Source organism: Ambystoma mexicanum, chromosome 11 (genome assembly GCF_040938575.1).
Source record: "Ambystoma mexicanum isolate Mex_15411 chromosome 11, UKY_AmexF1_1, whole genome shotgun sequence".
Classification (NCBI taxonomy): Eukaryota; Metazoa; Chordata; class Amphibia; order Caudata; family Ambystomatidae; genus Ambystoma; species Ambystoma mexicanum.
In genome coordinates, this window is record NC_090934.1 from 1029283150 (window position 1) to 1029302593 (window position 19444).

The following is a 19444-nucleotide window of genomic DNA, read 5'->3' on the forward strand; positions in this document are numbered from 1 at the left end:
AGCGGGGGTTGCGGTGGTGATCATTTTCTATTTAGCTTTTTATGTGGACCACCCCAGTCTAGGCATCAGTGCGCACTGCACATTGTTAGAGAAATTAGCAATGTGTTCAATAACAGCTTTAATGTTTTTGCAAGTGCAGTAAATAATCAGTTTTATTATTACATGATAGTAGTAATTGGAGTATAGAGTAGAGCACAGTACGGGGGCTGGGTTGAGAGAATTGGAGAATGTTGTGTTGATCGGCTAAAAGTTTTTCTCTTTAATTTGCAAGGAAGGGGTATCTTAACAGAAGACAGTTGTTCATCCAGAGGTCTGTAGTGGAATCCGATATTGCATTCTTTTATGATGGACCCTGAAATGGCAGTGTGTTTTTTTTTTTAACCTAGAGGTCTACACTCGAACAATATATTAATCAAACTATATGATGAATTATTACTTGCTGGGAAGCACTGTCCCCAATATTATGAGTGTCACAACTTCTTCAGATCCACGGGCCTTTCAAAAGGTTGAACTAGAGAGGGAAGTGTGCCAGATGGTGAATACATAGGAAATTTGGTAGGGTCGAGGGAGAAAGACATAACACCACAGGAGGTTCATAAAACCCAGATCTTGAACTGGTAATTAAACACTGATAAAGGGACAGACGTACATTAAAAAAACTGCAAATCTAAATGCTGATTAAACAACCATTCCCGTCACTCACTGGAGCCATTGGTGAGAGAGGACATACAAAGCCAAAGGACATACTAACCGATGGCATTCGGAAAATATGGATCATGTCTTCCAGGGGTTGAGGAGAGGGAACAATGGATATTAAACTTTGCGAACTGTAAAGTTGCTGCAAAACATTGTAAGCAAGAATGAAGCATACACTGGCGTAGAGAAGCCCAATTAAGAAAATAAAGGGGGTGACATGGAGGACATGGCACAGCAGCGTGAAGAAATCCTGCACCGAAAAGAAAAGTGAAGAAGCTGTGCGGGACAAAACTCAGATTATTTAGGACATTGTACTAGGTGGCCCAACTATCATCGGTTGTCTTGCTCAGCTTTTACTACTCCAGCCTTGCACACCAGAAGGGCATGAGTAGTAAATACAAAGAGTGAGCAAACTTATGTTTGTGTCTCAAAGTTAAATCTACTTTAACTTTTGAAATGCCGGGAATCAAATCCCAGGCCAAGTCTAACAAATGCCAAGATCGAGAGAAGCGACACAGTCCAGTCAGTGGACTAACTTTGCTGAAAATGTTGGGGGGGGGGGGGCATGGCATCTGAAGAAAAGGTGCCCCAGCCAAATGAATGGGGACAAAATGGTGTGCCATGAAAGTTGGGGGGACAAACACCCCTGTCCCCCCTAAAATTACGCCCATGAGTCCAGTGCCTTAAAGTAAAGAGATCTGAATACTTGAAACGCAAGGGACCAAATTGCAGGCCACGTCTGAGAAATGTTGAGCCCACGGAAATGCATGCATTCTGTGAAACTAGAGTTAGAAATTGCCAGGATTTGGGAGCTATTTAACTCCTGCTTGTAGCCCAGAAGAGCCTGGTTAGCTTCATACACATAGCTACCAGGAGCCACTAGCTGATGCCATTCATGCATATCTTTCTGACATCAATTTTGTGTGTTGGGAATGTGTATACATGAGCATTTAGGAGACATGTAGAAGACATTTAAAGCATATTTTGTCATGTAAAATTGACAAATTGTTATAGTGCGGAAGTTAGATTTGCAACTCTGTGTGCTAGCTCCTGGTTGCTCGGTGATGCCTGATATCCGTGAGCTACTTTTATTTACTGCTCATTAAATCCTTATTCTACCCCGATAAGTATTCTTTCAATGATCATTAAATCAAACAGACTATGTAAAGTACGTTGGGTAACAAAGCCTTCGAAGACAGTTAAGAAAGTGGAACATTGTCTATTCTAAATATAAGATTCATTGAAGGAATTAAAATTAATGCATTTTGGAAAATAGTTTATCCAGTGTAGCAAAACACACTGAAGTATTTGGGCACCAAATTTAATTCTAAACTTAATGTTCATTGAATGTATCCAGGGAGAGGTACATTTGAACACTAATTCTAATTTTAAATCCAAACATCAATGCAAGAAGTATATACCTAGTAGCTATCGAAAACTAGTCTAGCCTAAGCCTTACAGACAGACTATCCGATAACAGCACTGGAATAGCAAGCCACTTATTCATCTATTCATCTGTAGTCTTAATCAAAGCCCTGAAGGAGGACATACAGAACATAAGTCTACAAGAGGCTGACCGGGAATCACGGATTTGATAATATGATTTAAGTCATTTATAACGCACATGTACTCGAGTGTTTCTAGGCGCAACAAGGTAAGGGAGGGAGGACAGGAGGAGGAAGACAAGACAAACAATCTTACTAGGCCTTGTCATTCAGATCGTGCAAGTGCGGGGGGGAAGGTAGGGGGGAGTGGAATTGGGCAACATAGCTCTGAGTAAGTGTGTGTCCAGTGCCGGGGAGAGAGAAGTGGGAGTGCAATCAGGACAGCATTGCTCTGGGTAAGTGCTGTAGGTAGGGGACTGCAGGGGTTACAGCCCCCTAAAAGCATTTTAGGAGAGGAAGGAGAGCAAAATGTCATCCTCATAACACTGAAAGTTAGAGGAGAAGGTAGAGATCAGGTGTGCCAAAGGGGCGAAGTACACATTGAAGAGCCAGAGGGAGAGGCTAGAGCCCTGAGGAACACTGCATGTGGCGATAGATGGAGAGAAAGGACACAAGTTGGACCTGGGAGGGTCGGTCCAGTAGGAAGGAGGTCAACCACTTCAGGGCCTGATCCGTAATGCCCAGATTCACACACAGTCTATTGATCAGGATGGCTTGATTGACCGTGTCGAAAGCATAGGGAAGGTCACGGAGGATGAGGACAGAACGAAGGCTGGAGTCAAGATTAGAGAGCAGATCTTCACGGGTGTTCAGGCGAGCAGTTTGTGCCTCTGGCTGCTATGAAGCCAGACTGGTGGTCATGGAAACAACCAACAGATTCAGTGTGGAGTAAGCTGGGAGATGGCAGGATTTTCTAGGCGTTTGCCCAGGAAAGGAGTGATGGAGATAGAGCGATAGTTTGCCGGGCATGTAGGATCAGCAGAAGGATTGAGGAGGGGGTGCACAAGGGAGTGCTTGTGGAGAAAAGGGTAAGACCCAGTTGAGAATGAGTGATTGCAGAAATCTGTCAAGGCTGGAGGAAGGGTGTCGATGTGGTCCTTGATTCTGGAGAAACAGGGGCGCACCTGTTTGGCAACACTTTAATAGATCGGACTTGTCTAGAAACATTGTCAGGTGTTATCGGAGAGAAAGAGGAGAAAAGGGAATGAGAATGAGAGGGTGAGGTGGCCAGAGGGGTGCCGAAAGAGGTAGGGAGAGGGGAGGTGTAGGAGGCGAGCGAGGACAGGATGTACTGAGTTTAGTGGTGAAGTGAGAAGCCAGAGCTGTTGAGAGGACCTGGGAGGGAACAGGATAGGTCGAGACTGCAGAAGAATTTGCCAGCTCCTTGCAGACTTTGCAGTGTTCGGCTGTGTTGTGACAGGCCACAGAGATGCAGGCTTTAATGTGCACGGTCTTCTTGGACAGACAGAGAGTATGTATTGCCTTTGGTGCAGGGGGCAGACCAGTTTGTCAGAGGATGTGCCCAAAGCTCTCCAGTTCCCCTCAGTCACCCTGCACTTGTGTTTCAGGGCAGCGAGGTCTGAGTCGTACCAAGAGTTGAACTTGGAGGTAGGCTTCAGACGGCTTCTCGGGGCAGGGATGAGAAAGATGAAGGTTAGAGAGGGCTGTGTCAGAGTGTGAGTCAGCCGCAAGAGTCTGAGGAGCAGAGAAAGTAGAGGCAAAGGCATCCACTGACACAAGCTTCATAGGTGGGAGAAAGCGGAAAGTGGTTGGTCCAAGATAGAGGAGTGGTGAGAGTGTTAGAGAGGGGAATTTCTGAGGAGATGAGACAATCCAATGTGTGTCTGTGTGTGTGTGAGGGAGAGAAGAAAAAACACACCATGTCTTGGTGAGCGTGAAGACCTCCATGTCCAATTCTTTGCGGAGGTGGCAGATGTCGGAGGAGTGTTTCACAACAGAGCAAGAGTTCAGACTAGCGACGTGGAGCAGGTTGCCACATATGAAAGATCTCTGTGGTGGGATACAGGCTATAGAGGTATGCCCTGTGGAAGTGGTAGAATGGGCAGATGTGGTAGAAGGAGGTGACGTAGCAGCCAGAGAGGCGGCGGAGGATCCACAGATGGGTTAATAGGAGTAGCAGGAGAAGGAAGAAAGCTGATAAGAGACACCTATCGAAAAGGAGGTGATTGGGCTGAGGGCCCTGGAACTATGGCCCTGGATCTGGTGCTATTCAGATAGACATTAATGATGGTCTTGGAGTGGAAGGAGGCCAATAGGACATCCCTCCGAGTGCCACCATTAATGAGAGAGGAGGAGAAAGGAGAGAGAACAGAGACCATATGAGGGGTCCATAGGTCTGGAGAGGGAACAACCAAGAGGATGTCGGTGAAAGTCTGTCTGGAGGAAGCACTGACATAGTTATCAGCGATAGTGAGGCCTGGTTTGGAAACCCTCTTGAACTTCTTCCTACCCGACATAGTGAGAGGGCTAGGATAGGAGATAGAGTAGCAGTTAGGGAAGATGGGGTGGAAACAAATCACCATAGAGGGTGCGAGAGGAAGTAGGAGGAGGAGGGCGCGAAAGAGAGCGGAGGGGTGCACAGCCCTGCGCCACACAGCACGGATGCGCAGAGTGGAGGGGGGTGTTGCACAGTAGGAGCAAACAGTACAAGGTACTCACAACGGTGTGGGGACCTATGGAGTGGGACGAACCTAATGAGACACAGTTAACAGTACAACAGTTACCTCATAGCCGAACCAGATTCACATTTTCCTAAAAAGAGGGGGAAAGGCCTAGTTTTAAACACAGCAGCAATGCAAAGAATGAAACTTTCCTGGGGAGATGAGCGGCAACACTAAACAATACAATTACATGGATGATTTGAGGGGATGGAGGGTGAGTCAGTTTAGTGGGCTGCATTAAGTGCTGTCCCCCAGACCACCTACCTGAATGGTCACAGCAGGTTGATGGCTGCAGGCTACTTGCTTCCCTGGCGGACACAGGCAGACATCTGGAGCAGCTTCCCCTGGAGCTGTCCTTAGCCTTGGGGGTCCTTTGCCAAGCGGGCTGCCATGGCAGGGGCTGCCTAGTGTGGATGAATGTAAGGGCCTGTTAGCCAATCAGAGCACAGTGGGTGGGAGGGGGTGGGGAAGGAGAGACCAGGAGGCGGGTTTGCGAAAGGCGGAGATATTGCGCCACGCCGCAGCAAAGGAATTGCATTTTAAAGTTAAAGGTACCCAGGAACGGCACCTCTCAACCCCGGCAACGAGATGGGAATGGTGCAGAGGGGCTGGGGAAGCGAGGACACTCGCAGCAGGCCTGCTTGCCAACGGGAGCGTAGTGGGCGGGAGGGGGTTGGGGAAGGAGAGACCAGGAAGCTGGGTCGGGGGAGATCACACGCTGCAACGCAGCAAAAAAATTTGAGAGGTAGAGCATGTTGTTGCAAAGGGTAGAGGGAGAGGTGGGAGGCAAAGGAAACCCTTGTATACTATACAAAGAGACAGTGAGTTCTTAGATAAAGATACCACCCACTGTTTCAATCAAATTCGTTGAGTTTTAATTTACAATTTGTAATTCTTTTTTTTTTGGTAGGGAAAATTGTCACAACTGAGCCTGTGAGCATCCTAAACGTACTACCTTATCACAATGTGGGTTGGTTCGCCTTTGTGTGTGCATGCTTGACTTATATTCTGTTACTCTTGAGCAAGTTATTGGGATGTTTTCATAACCAGTTTGGTGTGATCAGATTGCCTGGTGGCTGGCTACCTGTAATGGCATGGCAGGCTGAAAAATGATGGATGGTCTCGAGGGATGCCTCGGGCAGTTGCCAGAGGTTACATTGATTTATAATTTTCCAGCCATCAAGACTATTTTGCATTTGTTACCCCAAGGGAACGTGTAAGCCCAGAGGTGGGTCCTGAGCCTGCTGTGCATAAAGACCTAAGCTAGACCTCACGGATAATGCCCAATAAGGGTGAAACATATCTCGAGTGTCTCGCGGCTTCATGAGGAAGGAATGTGACCTAGTAGTTCAGGCTGGACCTCCCCTTTTGGGGTGGAATGGGGCCGATTTGCATGTAGTCTTCCCCCTTCTGTAATGCAGAACAGTTGCTAGTGGTAAGATTAATTCATTCATATCCTTCAAATCCTTCCAGCCATCAGCCTTCAGTTTTGTCATCCTCAGTGGAGCCAGTATGCTGTGCTGTGACGTGGGTTCTGTGCCTGATGTACCTAGAGATCGAAGCTACACAATGATGCCCAGTGAGGGTGAAACATGTCTGGGGTTGTTTCTGTCCTAGAGAATGTAACCTAGCAGTTTGGGCTGGACTATAACCCTATTAGGGCTGGGCCAATTCTGATTTTTATGTGTACTTCCCATTTTGTAATTGGCATGGCAGGGTGGGAAATTATTTGTTGTGTTGTCCAGAGCAAGTGCCGGTGGTTATCATTAGTTCATAACCTTCCTGCCATCAAAGTTCCGTTTTTCAGTGTGCAAATAAGGGCATTGAATAATCAGGCTGTGCATCCTTTTACTTAAGGATCGAACACATTAGTTTGAAGGGGCGAAAGGGGAGGACTCCATGGGCTTTGTGTTGATCTGGCTCCCTGAACGATTAGGCCTCGACGTGGAAGACAACCCTATTTATGTGGACAGATGCTACAGACTCAAAACATCAGGACCTAAATTGAAGTTGTGGTCGCAAGTGGGCCCTATGCTGCTAGTGCGACTGAGTGACCCCCGTGACAGAGACTGGATCCTGAAAGCGGCGGCGGCCAAGAAAGTAGTGGAATATCAGGGCCACAGAATCCATCTTTTTCCGACCTCTCTCTGCCACTGACAGGAAAAGAAAGGCTCTAAATGTTTCGAAGAAAGCTTTCCTTGAGCGTGGGGTCAAAGCGGGCCTATTCCACCCGACCAAGCTCAGGGTGGCGCTGACACAGAGGGGGGCGAGAAACTTTTAAACACCATACCCGCTCCGGCTCCACGAGATGAGGGTACTAGGTGATGGATTCAGGCCTAGCGGATTGTTCTTTGTTCTGTTACTATTTCTTTTTGATCTCCGCCTGTACAATGTGTTTGGTCATGACGCTATATTTTTGGGCTGTAAGCAACCTCCACGCATTGGGTGTTTGGCTTTTCTAGTATCTGTTGAAATCTTATTCACGTTCTGTCCCCTGTGGAGCCTGTTATTGCTTTGGACTGTGATCCTGTCTGTACTCTGGGCGCCGCTTGCTAATGCCATTTTAAGCAAGAGTTAAGATACCGGTCCACCCCCCTCCCATACTGAATGTGGACTGGCGAGGTTTGTACTTTCTGACCTCTGTATTGTTTTTTACAAGCTTTAAATCAATAAAGATGTTTTAAAAAATCAAAAAATAAATCAGACGCGCGGTTTGGACAGGGCTTTTTGAAGAAACCTTTTTGCTAATGTGGGTTCTAATCAGCCAGAACTTCCTCCTTCAAATAGGCTCATATTTTAAAATAGTTACGTGAGTCTACTCTAGAGGAAGAGGGTCTAGATGTGTGCATGTTTGTAGAGTGTTAATTTCATGCTAATTTTGCGCTTGGCTCTAATCAACCAGCGATTGAGTGGAATGCTACCGATCTGCTGCAGAGAAGTAATAGAGCATTACAAATTTCCTGACGATCTGAACGAAGGCTGACCGAGCACTGTCTACAGTTATCCAGAAATAACAGAAGTACAGGTAGAGGAATGCTAGGCAGGAAGAAACATTTCAGAGTAACGGCTGATGAAGCAGCAATCCACCAGTGGGAATCGACATTGGGTGTGACACGTGGTTCAAATGAGGGCAGCTCGTGAGACGCGAGTGCTAGGTGGGATGAAGGAAGCACTTTATTAAAAGTGCATTTTTAGGCGGTTTCTGAACACGAAGCCCAGGGTGATTGTGAACAGGGTTGAACAACCTGAGTGGTTTTCTTCTAAATCCAAATCAAGATTTTTCTGGACACTTAACCCTGGGTGGTTCCAGGCCCCAGGGTTAGGATGTTCAAGATGTATGGTTGAAGAACTGGGAAGCATCTTTCAGCACTGCTGTTTTGAGACTTAATATAAAGGCCTTCATCAATTGGACCCTGTGCTGAAATGAGAAGAAATCTACGAAGCAGCATCAAAATTTGAAATAGTAAAAAGCAAGACCAGGACACAGCACTCGGCTTGTTATTTTAAAATGTTTTTAAAAATAATCTGAATCAATAGGACTCAGATTGTGTTCTTTTGCTCCTGGGGTGAGACAAGTGTCCAACGTAGTTGGCCAGATGTCGGAGGCATCTGGAGCAATTCCTGGATTAGTAGTATTCAATGGAGCTGGCCAGCAGAGCCTTAATCCCCATTCATTCAGTGCCCTAGATCAACCATGCACTCTTACAACCTCTCTAATGCTACACCCGGATTGTTGCTAAATGAATTATGGTCAGGGGTGACCATACAATAAAAATGTAAGACCCTGGGCATGAATATGACACACAAGAGGCCTTATATTGATGAGTCATGGTGGGCTCAATTGGGGGCAGGGGTCCTTTGGTACCCCAAGTCATTGCAGGGGATGAGGTTTCAATGGGTGCTCTGAATAGCTTGAGTTGACCTATTTAAGATGGATTTCTGCCAAACCTTGGCCTGATCCCCAATTGGTACAGATGCCCCATCAGAGTTGAAGGCCACACATCCAAAAGGATAAGGGCTGTATACCACCTTCATCAACATATTTGAGCTCCTATGTATAGGTTCAACCACAGACTCTGTGCCCCATCCACACCTGAAAATCAAATGGGATTCCTCAATATAAAATTGAAGTTGAGACATCACTTTGGTCTCTAACTGGGATTGTGAAATGAGGTGAAAATTAACCAAGTCCCAAGGATTTATGTTTTTTTCCTTTTAAGCGAAGGGTTTACTACCATGCTTTTGAGGGGTGTCTGTTGCAAGGCCAATTCTAAATGATGCATTCGTGGTGAGCAGAAGCAATTCAAGGAATAGGCTTCATCAAGAAGGTGGGCGGAACCTGGCTCTCAGCAGGGATTCTCCTTTGGGGGTAGCGGGAGGACATTATTTTCAAAAGGTGGGCTTCCATGAGAGATTAAAAATGGGGGAGGGGGATTGAATCCTTGGTTTTGATGGCCTCCTCCTCAGGTACTTCCGAGCAAAGCCCTGTTTGTAAATCGGTAGATTTTCCTACAAAAAGCTTGGCTATATTTTCAGTCGTTTGGTAGTTGCTGGGGTTGGAAAAGAGATAGTGGTCAATAGTCCTTTAAGAATTCTATGTAGTACCTGGAAGACATTTGTGCTGTAGAAAATTGTGCAAAATGTAGTAGCCCCTGCACTGAGATGCAACATGGCCAAATAACCTGCAATATGGGATTATGAGACTGCCACTCAAGAGTGTCAAGGAGCACATTGAAGCTCAACTTTTCAGAGGAGAAATATCCTTTTGCATATCTGTTTGGTCCCACCCACAATGCAAGTCCAACACCAAATGGCCTGGCAATCCTCCTCTGACCAAGAGTACCACCAGCAACTCCAAACATGCATTGCTGCCGTGTTGGGCATAGTAACTGCGGTATGTGTAGTGCTGTCTCTAGGCACTCAGAGCAAGACGTCCACATTGCATTACTCATACTGACTTAGGGGGAACTCCCAAATGAACATTTCGGTTGAAAAATAATTGTTTTAGGTAATGGGATAGATTTTATGTGCGCACATTCTGTGATTACATATAGTACTTGGGTTTTTGTGATATTTAGTGGAATGCAGTGATTACATCGAATAGAAAATAACAAATACAAATGTACAGAAAAACTACTGAGTGCTAAATAAATAGGGGTTGGGGTAAGTGGTTAAAAGGTGTAGGGGTGGTTCGGGTGGGGTTAGAAGCATGGGTAAATGGGCGGTTGGGGGTGGACCCCTCCCCAATTTAAAAAAAAAAAAGAATTCAATATTTTATATTTTTTCGATAAAGTTGCATTTGTTATTTTTCAATTCGTTATAATCACATGTAACCATATTTAGTCTGTGAATAGTACTCTGATTGATTGGTACACTGTGTTCCTAGTAATGGATAAACCCTTATTAGCAACAACATTTTATTGGCGGAGGAATTCAGGTGCTTAAGTGTTGGAAGGCTTGTCAATGCAATTATTTGGTCCTGAAACATAACGTTCTGCAGCGATTCCAGAAAGAAAGTATGTAAACATGTACTAGTCTGATAGGTGGGCCAAGTGTGGAAGGGTTGGGTTGGGGTATGATGTGGCTGCTACCACACACCACCAACCCATCACCAGTTAGTAAAAGAACTCATTGTGGTGATTCTTGAACTCCCCTGGCCTCTGCCTAGTCGCCACTTTATTATTATGGCAAGATGGAGGAAACATATAAGAGGAAAGTTGAGGTAATGGGAGACAGCAGGTGTATGGATGGGTAGAGCCTGTTCGAGAGCATGTAGGTGTAACAATATATTGGGAGGCCACACTCAACATAGGGAGTCTTCCCCCAACCCCTAAATTAAGAGATCCCACAATATATAATTCATTTGGATTCAAGAATCACTATTTAGGACTCATATAGAGCCAGGTCGATCCCTCCCCCTTGTGCCAACAATGAGCCAGGAACCAGGCCGGGGTATAGTGAAAATATATATTTAAGGTATTTAATTTTCTATTTTTGTTCTTGTGCTAATACCATGCAGAATTGCACGTGCGTTGGTGAAAAGTTCATGTAGAGCATCCCCAGATGGACTTGCACACTACTATTATTATATGCTTGGGAGAAACTTGAGTGCTGTGGAGGTCGCACAGTGTCATTTGAGTTGTGTACGAAAGCAGATGCCACTTCCTGTGATGTCAAATGGCGAAAGGCTGTGTGCTACCATCACTGGGAGAGGGGGGGGGTGTCAAATGACATCACTTCCTGTGATGTCATTGGAGAGGTCAAGGGTCGTGTGATGTCACTTCCGCTACCTTTGGCATTTTTGGTGAAATGACATCCCTTGCAACAGATGCGAAAAACATGGAAGATATTGCATTTAGAGACCATGGCCAGATAAGCGTTGGAGATGGGATGCCCCTAGTGTGTCCTACTGAGCAAAGTGTTTGTATTTTGTCCACCCCAATGACCAAGGTATCGGCATAATGTTATTACAGACTTTCCTTAGAGATTTAGCTCTGGAAATGGAGCAAACTAAATAATACATTACGCCTCATCCAAGACTTCAATGGGATTTGAGCTCATCAACTGAAAACAGTTTCAAAGGTGTACTTCATGTTAGAAAGTAAGTGGTTTGGTTGATGTGGGTCCGTTGAGTGCATTTTTGCAATACCAGTGACAGGGGGCAGTCACCTCCCATGCTATTTTGAATCGTGCTCCCTTCTGACACAAACAATTGTATTCTTTTCTGGGACGCATTTGAACGTGAAGGCTTACTTCACTTCCTTATTACTCACTAGCCCACGTGGTTACATGCACAGCCTCTTCGCAGAGGTGAATGCACGAATCCAGGAGAACCTGTTGAGAGAGATCTGCATTTGTCTGTGGTTATTTTTGGCACTAAATATTATTTCCCCAAGATTACCTTTTTATGTCTGGCTAATCCCGGGTTGAAGGAGTAGGCTGCCTGTTACTTGCTGCCGTACCATTAATCAGGCTGGAAGCCGAGCATATGTTGCCAGACTGCCTCATCTAGCCGGGGTTTACATATTAACAACGTGCTGCCTTGTGTTTCAGCAGCGAGCCAGCCAGCGAGCCGGACTCCTGGAGCAGCGTGTCCCGTGTGATCCACTCGGGGGATGAGGTCTGCGTGAAGCACCACCGAGGACTGCAACTCTACACGCTGACGGAGCGGCTTCAAGGAGGGCCCCGGGGCGGCTTGGAGGGACGAATAGGGGAACTCAGGAAGCACATTCTCAGCCACTCCCAGCGCACGGTAAGCAGAGCCGGCAAAGTTTCTGGTGGGAGGGGAACAAAGGGGGCCTGTGCGTTTACACAGTGTCTGCCATCTTATTCGCCGTGCCCTCCTGCGGCTGTTCACTAGAAAAAGCAGCCTTTTAGTTTTGACTTGATGGGACATGGCGCGCAAAGCTAGTGGACAGAACGTCTGGTGCTCTGCGGAGCTTGCTTGTAATGAAAGTACACTGTCCCCCGGAGAGCCATGAAGCCCCCCCCCCCCCCCGCCGGCGTAGGGCTCTCCAGTATACCTTAATTCCCATGGGGACGTGGGCTGACGCCACTCTGCTTATAGCCGCTGCGCGCTGCCCAATGTTTACATATGTCAACACCGCGTTGCTCGCCCTTAAGCCAACACAACAGCTCATGGCCAATTCTTATAAACGAAGATTTTGAACTCTATAGATAGGACCATGCTAAAGTCGCTGCATTAATAGGCAAGGGGGATTTTATTTGGCAGACTAAGATTGCGCTTGTTTTTAGTGCTGGACTGTAAGGCGTGTAAAGGCCCAAGGAAACAGTATTTTATAGCAGTGCTTCCGAACCTTAACGTTTATGAAGTTCCCTGTGATGTAGTTTTTACCTGCACTGCTTCAGTTATTGGTAGCAGTTCTACCTTTTTGTTGTGGGGTCATAGTTTAGTTTGTCTCTGTTTGGTCTCTTCAATGTTGCAGGTCCGACATTGGCAAGACTGTCTAAATAGATAAAATAACTTCCCTTTCAGTTTGAATTCTGGGTGTGTTTGTGCATATATCAGGACAGCAATATTGTCTATTTAGACTACTTGTGTTGAGCGCGTGAATTACATTTTTAATCATATTTTGGGCTGAACCTTATAGCGTGGTGGGGATCTTATTTAATCTGAGCAGAAAATGGTACAGCTCTAATGGTTTATGCGCCAGACTACACGTGGGTTTGGTTGAAAATACTTACACAGGTGAGGCCATCAACATCACTCTGGAATGTAGTGCCCATCCCTCAAAAAGCCAGTCTCCAATTTAAGCCGCTTGTTTACATTTGTTCATAGTGACATTGAAGTGCCGTGGAGCCCTGCGAATGTATTGTTTGCAGCCGGTGTTGGCTTTGTCATCTTTGATTCAGAACTCCATTATAGTTTTCTGTTTAAAATTGGACAGGCACACAATCGGATTATTTGAATTTACGTTGTGTTTTCTGTTGCGCATGAATTTAAGTGTGCAGGGTTGGTATCTATACACCATATTGGTGTTACTTCTGCCCCTGAAGAACTACTGATTATAATGCAATAAAACAGCCCATACTACAAATGTGCCTGCAATACAGAAGTATTATCTATGCATCTAGTTTGGCTAATGTAGACAAACCATACAGTCTGCTTTTCCAGTAGTTCCTCAATACCCCCTACCCCCAACCCTCCGTACCTAATCTGCACGACAGAAGCCTCTTCTGACCAATGCACCCTTTGCTTTTCTTTCTTCACTGCATTCTCTAATTACCATTACTTTTCTCCAAACATTTACAAAGCGATTTCAAAGGGTGCTGCAAATGCAAGTGACATTTCATTGTTAAACCAGCTAGAGCAGCACAGAAAAAGAATTAAAAATATTGTATTCCTGCAGTTTTAGTGTTTTTTGTTTGTTTTGGTAATGAATTTTTTGTGTAACTTTATTGACCAGCATGAGGAAAACTACATACCTCCGTTGCCTATGCCATCTGGGTGATATAATACACCATGTCTCGATGTCCTTTTGTTTGTTTGACTGGCCATGCCTATCTCCCTGTTTTAATGACAGTAAATGTAAAATTGTGACAGGGCAAACGTACCTGAATAAATAGGCCGTTGGAATCCGCTGTTAAATAAATGGCGACAAACACTTCTCCGTAGATGATAAAGTCCCACACAGAAGGATAAACCACGAAGAGAAAAGAATCCCACTTCCACAGCAGTGTCCCACCACAGGAAAAATGGCCGCCATCATGGTTCGACTTTATGTGCCAGAGTTGTTGCCAAATGCAACATCCTGTGTGTCTGAGCATTTCAAGCTCCCCATTCAGTGTCGGCAGAGCCATATCCATCACTGCTGCTTTTGTTATGTGCTGTACAGCATTCTTGGCAATAGCGCTCCAGATACCATTATAATCCCAAATATTACAGTGCTTTGCGGTAACAAGTGACCAGAACTGCTCATACGCCTATTACAGCAACTCACCTTGCTTTGGGGTAGAGGAAGGGAGTTCCTTCCATAAAGAAAAAAGTAATCTGGAGGCCTTATCAAGAATCCCACTTGCGTTATATTATGCTGCTCGCTGAAAAGTAATACTTTAGCCCATCTTAAGTGCTACTGTTCAAGATTATATACATTTCAAATAAAATCAAAAGGTGGTGCAAAGGGATTTCAGCGAGCAGATAGTCTACTAATTAAATATGGAGTACATTGTGAAATTTAGGTGCCAATATGCTATCCAGCAGTAATGACAGCCTGTGGAGTGCAGTTTACAGAAGAAGAATAACTGTGTAAAAACTAACAAAGCGCTGATCTCTTCTGTGAGAATTCACTGTTTATTCTACAATGTTCAAAAAGCTCAGACTTGGGGACAATTTTATCTTCTGTAGTCATGAGTATGCCGAATGTTGGATTAGCGTACAACGGAAAAGCCACTTTGTTCTAAAAGATACGTAAAACATTGGTTGACAGATCCCTCAAACCGGTATAATGTCTGGGTTTCTTCCAAATAATGCACCTGTACATCCTGCATTAAATGGTGCTGACTACTTTTACACTTCATGGCACTTGAGGGTTGGGGGGCAGGCTAGCGAAAGCGCCCTAACCTTGTGAATCAAAATAATTCTCTATCTGCATCATTATTGACTACCAAGATTGTGCGGGTGAAAATCCTAGCCTCACAATGGTAAAGTCTAGAGGAAGTGGGTGGATAGCTGAAAAGTCTAGGTTGAGAATGTTCAATTGTCGCAAATTTCCCTCCAGCTTGCACTCCTTATACTCTACTTCAAAACAAAACCAAAAAAGAAACCCTGCCTCTAACCACCACTGAGGTTGAGCAATGTATTATATGATATGATCGTTTATTTATATAGCGCCTATACACAATGTGTTTCAAAGCGCTTCAAGGCAAGGGAGGGAACAAGGGAAAATACAACCACATTCTTACAGGCCATGAACAGTAAGGATGTGAAATTTACTATCGTACTCTGCCTGACGACATTTCAGATAGTGCAAGAGCTAAGACATAGATAAGGAAGGGAGGGGGAGAGTGGGAAGGAAATGGAAACAGACAGACGACTACAGTTCTTGGCCTGATGACATTTCAGGTAGAGCCGGAGAAAATCAAAAGGCGAGGGAGAGGGGTGCAGAAACAGAGGGGAGAAACAAAATAAGTGACTATCATACTAGGCCTGATGACATTTCAGATAGTGCTGGAGGGGTGGTTGGGAGGAAAAAAACAGTAATGGGAGGGTGGAGGAAACAGACGAGGTTGCTATCATATTAGGTCCATGGACAATTCTGATAGAGTAAGTGCATAGAAGAAAGTAAAGGGAGGAGATAGAAAAAGGGAGAAGGGATAGGAGGAGAGAAAAGAGAGTAAGCAGTCAAAAAGAGTGGAGAAGCAAGAGTGGAGAGCGAATACAATTGCAGAAGTCCGTAGTAACACATAATGTTGCAAGCCAGGATACAAGATGAAGATGGGAACAGCATGATTCAGGGCCACCATGAGTACAAGATGCAAAGGAAGTCCAGCATGAGAGTTGAGAAAGAGTGACACACTGTGAATCAATGCAGTCCATAAAAGTCAAATCCAGCATTGGCCACAAGACACTGATGGTGAAGGAAGGCACCAGGTGGGCGGGGCTTGCTAAGTGTTGGAAAAGAGCGGCAAGCAGGAAGGCACCAGGTGGCCGGGGCTTAGGCCAGGTGACCTAGATCCACTTGCACCTGCTCCCCATCTGCAAAGGAAAAGAAGCTGGAGGGCTCCTTAAGTAGGGAAACAGAGCGGCAAGCAGGAAGGCACCAGGTAGGCGTGGCTGTACCATTTTGTTAATTAACAAAGCATTGTTTGCCGCAGCAAGGTGTTGGTCATTTGTACAGCCCCATTGTTGAATTATGGCTTAAAGAGTGCTCTAGGTAGTCTCCTTAAAGGAAACATTGTATAGGTGATTGTGGGATTTTAGCCCTTACATATCTGTAATTTAGTGAAATGTTTTCTACAACCAGGGTTTGCTTTCTCCAATGTTACCACTACAATGATCCCCTCTTGGTCATTGTTATCCTCCTCCCACTTATTCGAATATTGACCCAGTGCCATATTGCGGTTATATTGCTCCATCTAGCTCCTTTTGTAATTGCTCTTACATGAATCTATTCTGGGTGGTGTTAGCACACGCATTCAGATACATCCTGGTATGTCATGTATTAACAAGTTTTTGGTTTAGGTCATATGGTGTGTGTTGAGCATTTTGGTTAGCTTGTGTCTATTGCTTCTATGACTCCAGTGGGTAACTATAGCCATATTAGTAGCCCCAAAAGGTTGGTCCCTTGTCGTCCTGGTAACTCACTGAATTAGTTGATTTACAGTATCCCATGGGGTCGGCTTCTTGTGATCGGACCACCAATCTGAAATATCCAAGGACAGGGTGAAACAGAAACCAGTGTTTTAAACTGAACTGTAAGAAAGGGGGCCAGGACGCCTTTCAAACTGTTTTGTTCTAAAGTGTTGGTTAATGGTCAATTTTGTCTCGGTATATTTCTGGTTTGAAGGCAAGGATGGATGGTCCTGATTGACGTTTGAGTGTTCAGATTTTGACATAATGTTGGTTCAGGGCGCTTGGGCTATGGCCAGTTTTTTCTTCATCTTGTCTGTTGTATGTATCACACCTCAGAAATTACATCTGTTTGGTGAGGATCAGAAGGTGGTCTTATTACTTGGATGGTGACCTCTGTAGAGTGAGTTAGCAACATCCCTGGACCAAGTTTCATGTGCCCAGAGTGCCTGAATTAGATTTCATTGGGAGTGCTGATTAATATCTGCAAGACGTTGTGTGTGTGTGAAGGGCTGGAGGGGGGTTGATGTTGCCCCCCCTTGGTAATCTGGTCTGGAATAAATACTAGGCAATCTGATGGATGCAAGGAGTGGTTTAGGAGTGGAAATTAACTTGGAACTCCATGCACTACTTGCATTACCTTTTAAAGGCGATTTAGAGATTGAAAGATGGCAGTGTTGGGTATCCCAGATATGATGTGGCAATCTAATTTTGTCAACATAAAGGGACTACTGTCATAAATCACCAAGGTATCTTTTGAAAAGGATACAGTAACCAACAAGGATACAATTGGTAGGGCTCTTGCGGATCCTTATTCACACGACTTGATAGTAGTGAAGTCAAATTAGACCTTCCAAATGATACCACTCTCTGACCGATGAAACAGGCAGAGAGAGGGATCACTGGAAAGGGCGTGGGAGCTTTATAGGAAGTCAGCCTAGGATAAATAAAGTATCAGAAATGTTCCCAAATCAACTGACTATAGAACAGCAATATCACTAGTTAACAACACTGACCTGTGGGCTTAGAACTGAAGTCTTCACCAAGTCTCTGAAGAAATCCAGGAGTTGAAACAACGAAAAGGAAGGGAAAGTTAGTAAGGGAGACTTATCCCGAACGGCACGAGGCTCACGCTAGATACCGGGTTGGTGCACCACAGGATAGCGTCCAAAGTACTGTGCACAATCACCTTCAAACGAAAAACTTCATTTCCCACATAGAAACAGAAATATGATGAACTGAGTCCACCTGTTATCTCCTCACAGGTGCCAGGGATTCACTCCAAAGCAAAGAGTAGTATGCGTGTGGAATTACACGTTCAAACAAAGTTCAAAAGTCTGTGTGCAGAATTACACGCGACAGAGTTCACGCAGCCGGGACAGCCGCTCTTGCCAGCGTGAGGATTCACACGCAACACAAGGACACGCAACTAGGACCACAGCGTGTAACGAGTAGAGTAGCTCGTGTGCGATAAGCAAACAAAAGAGCATGCATTCAGAGCAGCCGTACCTGAAGAGTTCCAAAATCCGCGTGTGTATTACCCACGAACAAAGTACACGCAGCCCAGGACAGCCGCGCTTGGAAACCGCGTCCGCGTGGGATTACCACGCTACCAACTTCACGTAGTCAGGAAAGCAGCATGCGAAGAAATCAGGAACCCGCGTGTCCAAATACACACGACTGAAGAGCACGCAGACAGTGCGGCCAACCTGTGACTTCCAGACAGTAGCTCCAGGAATTTGCGTGTGGAAGGAAACACGCCGAAGAAGGCAAGGAAGTAACTGAAGAAAATGCGAGGACGCAGATCAAGGGTTTCAGCTACCAAACGCCATAATGGTTCAATCAGAAGCAGCAAGCGACGTATTCACGCTGCTTATGAACGTACTGCCAAAACACACGTGACTAACCTAAATCACGTGAATTTAACGACGTGAATAATGCAGACGTCGTTTTCCCGGCAGTGCATCAAACAATCTCCAATTAGAATAGAACGGTCTAGCAGTTCTATGAGCATAACTCGTTATGCATGAAGATGTTGTTCCAGGTCCAGGGTACTATGTCCAGCATGCATGACAGCTACAAATAAATCAAGTTGTAGTTGATCACTTTCTCTGCATCATTAATGGACAACCTAGGCCAGATATTCCAGCCAAGGTCTCTCTGAAATAATTTTTTTTTCTGATTTTTGGCATGTAACTCATACGGCCATGATGACATGACTGGAAAGTTCTCACTATGGGCTACTGTTGATTATTTCACTGTACATCTTTCAATGTACACACCAGGTTGTAGCTCCTCGTAGCGGGGCATTCCACCTCCTGAAGGACATTGCTAAAATCAAATTTATCCCATTTAAGTCCATGATCTTATCAGGGCTGGCTCTTTCCTTGTAAACTGCTGCCTGACTTTTGGATGTTTGGGAAACGTTTTGGATCATTCATTTGCTGTCCTAAATTATATTAGTTAGCTATTGTTAATAAACAAGCATCCTTGATAGAATAAACATTATTTGTTAGATAAAGATTGTCATCAATTTAAAAAAGTTACTGATATTAAAAAAAACATTATTTGACCATAAAACGTTAGAGGAATTGCTTTTTCTAATTGTCAAATTAATATATTTTCAGCTCTGTAGGACGCCTTGTGCTTGATGCATGGTACAATACTCCATTTGCTAGTTCTTCTGGGGACTCTAGGCAATTTCAGAATCTGGTCACACGTGGTTCAGATCCTAACTCTCTTGATGCTTTAGCGGGAAGCAGTGCGAGTACAGATTGGTATGGTCACTTTCATAGATTACAGAAGAGAACAAG

At 44.9% G+C, this 19444-nt stretch overlaps 1 protein-coding gene across 10 annotated transcripts in view; it reads left to right on the plus strand.

Moving 5' to 3' along the window:
• AKAP13 (A-kinase anchoring protein 13) overlaps window positions 1–19444 on the plus strand; it is a 1883770-nt gene that overhangs the window by 615361 nt on the left and 1248965 nt on the right. For 9 of the 10 annotated variants that reach the window (XM_069624282.1, XM_069624281.1, XM_069624277.1 and 6 more), the window contains one exon: window positions 11876–12074. In XM_069624282.1, coding sequence (XP_069480383.1) covers window positions 11876–12074 — 199 coding nt within the window. The remainder of the gene's footprint in view (window positions 1–11875; window positions 12075–19444) is intronic. The other variant, XM_069624274.1, reaches the window with a different exon arrangement.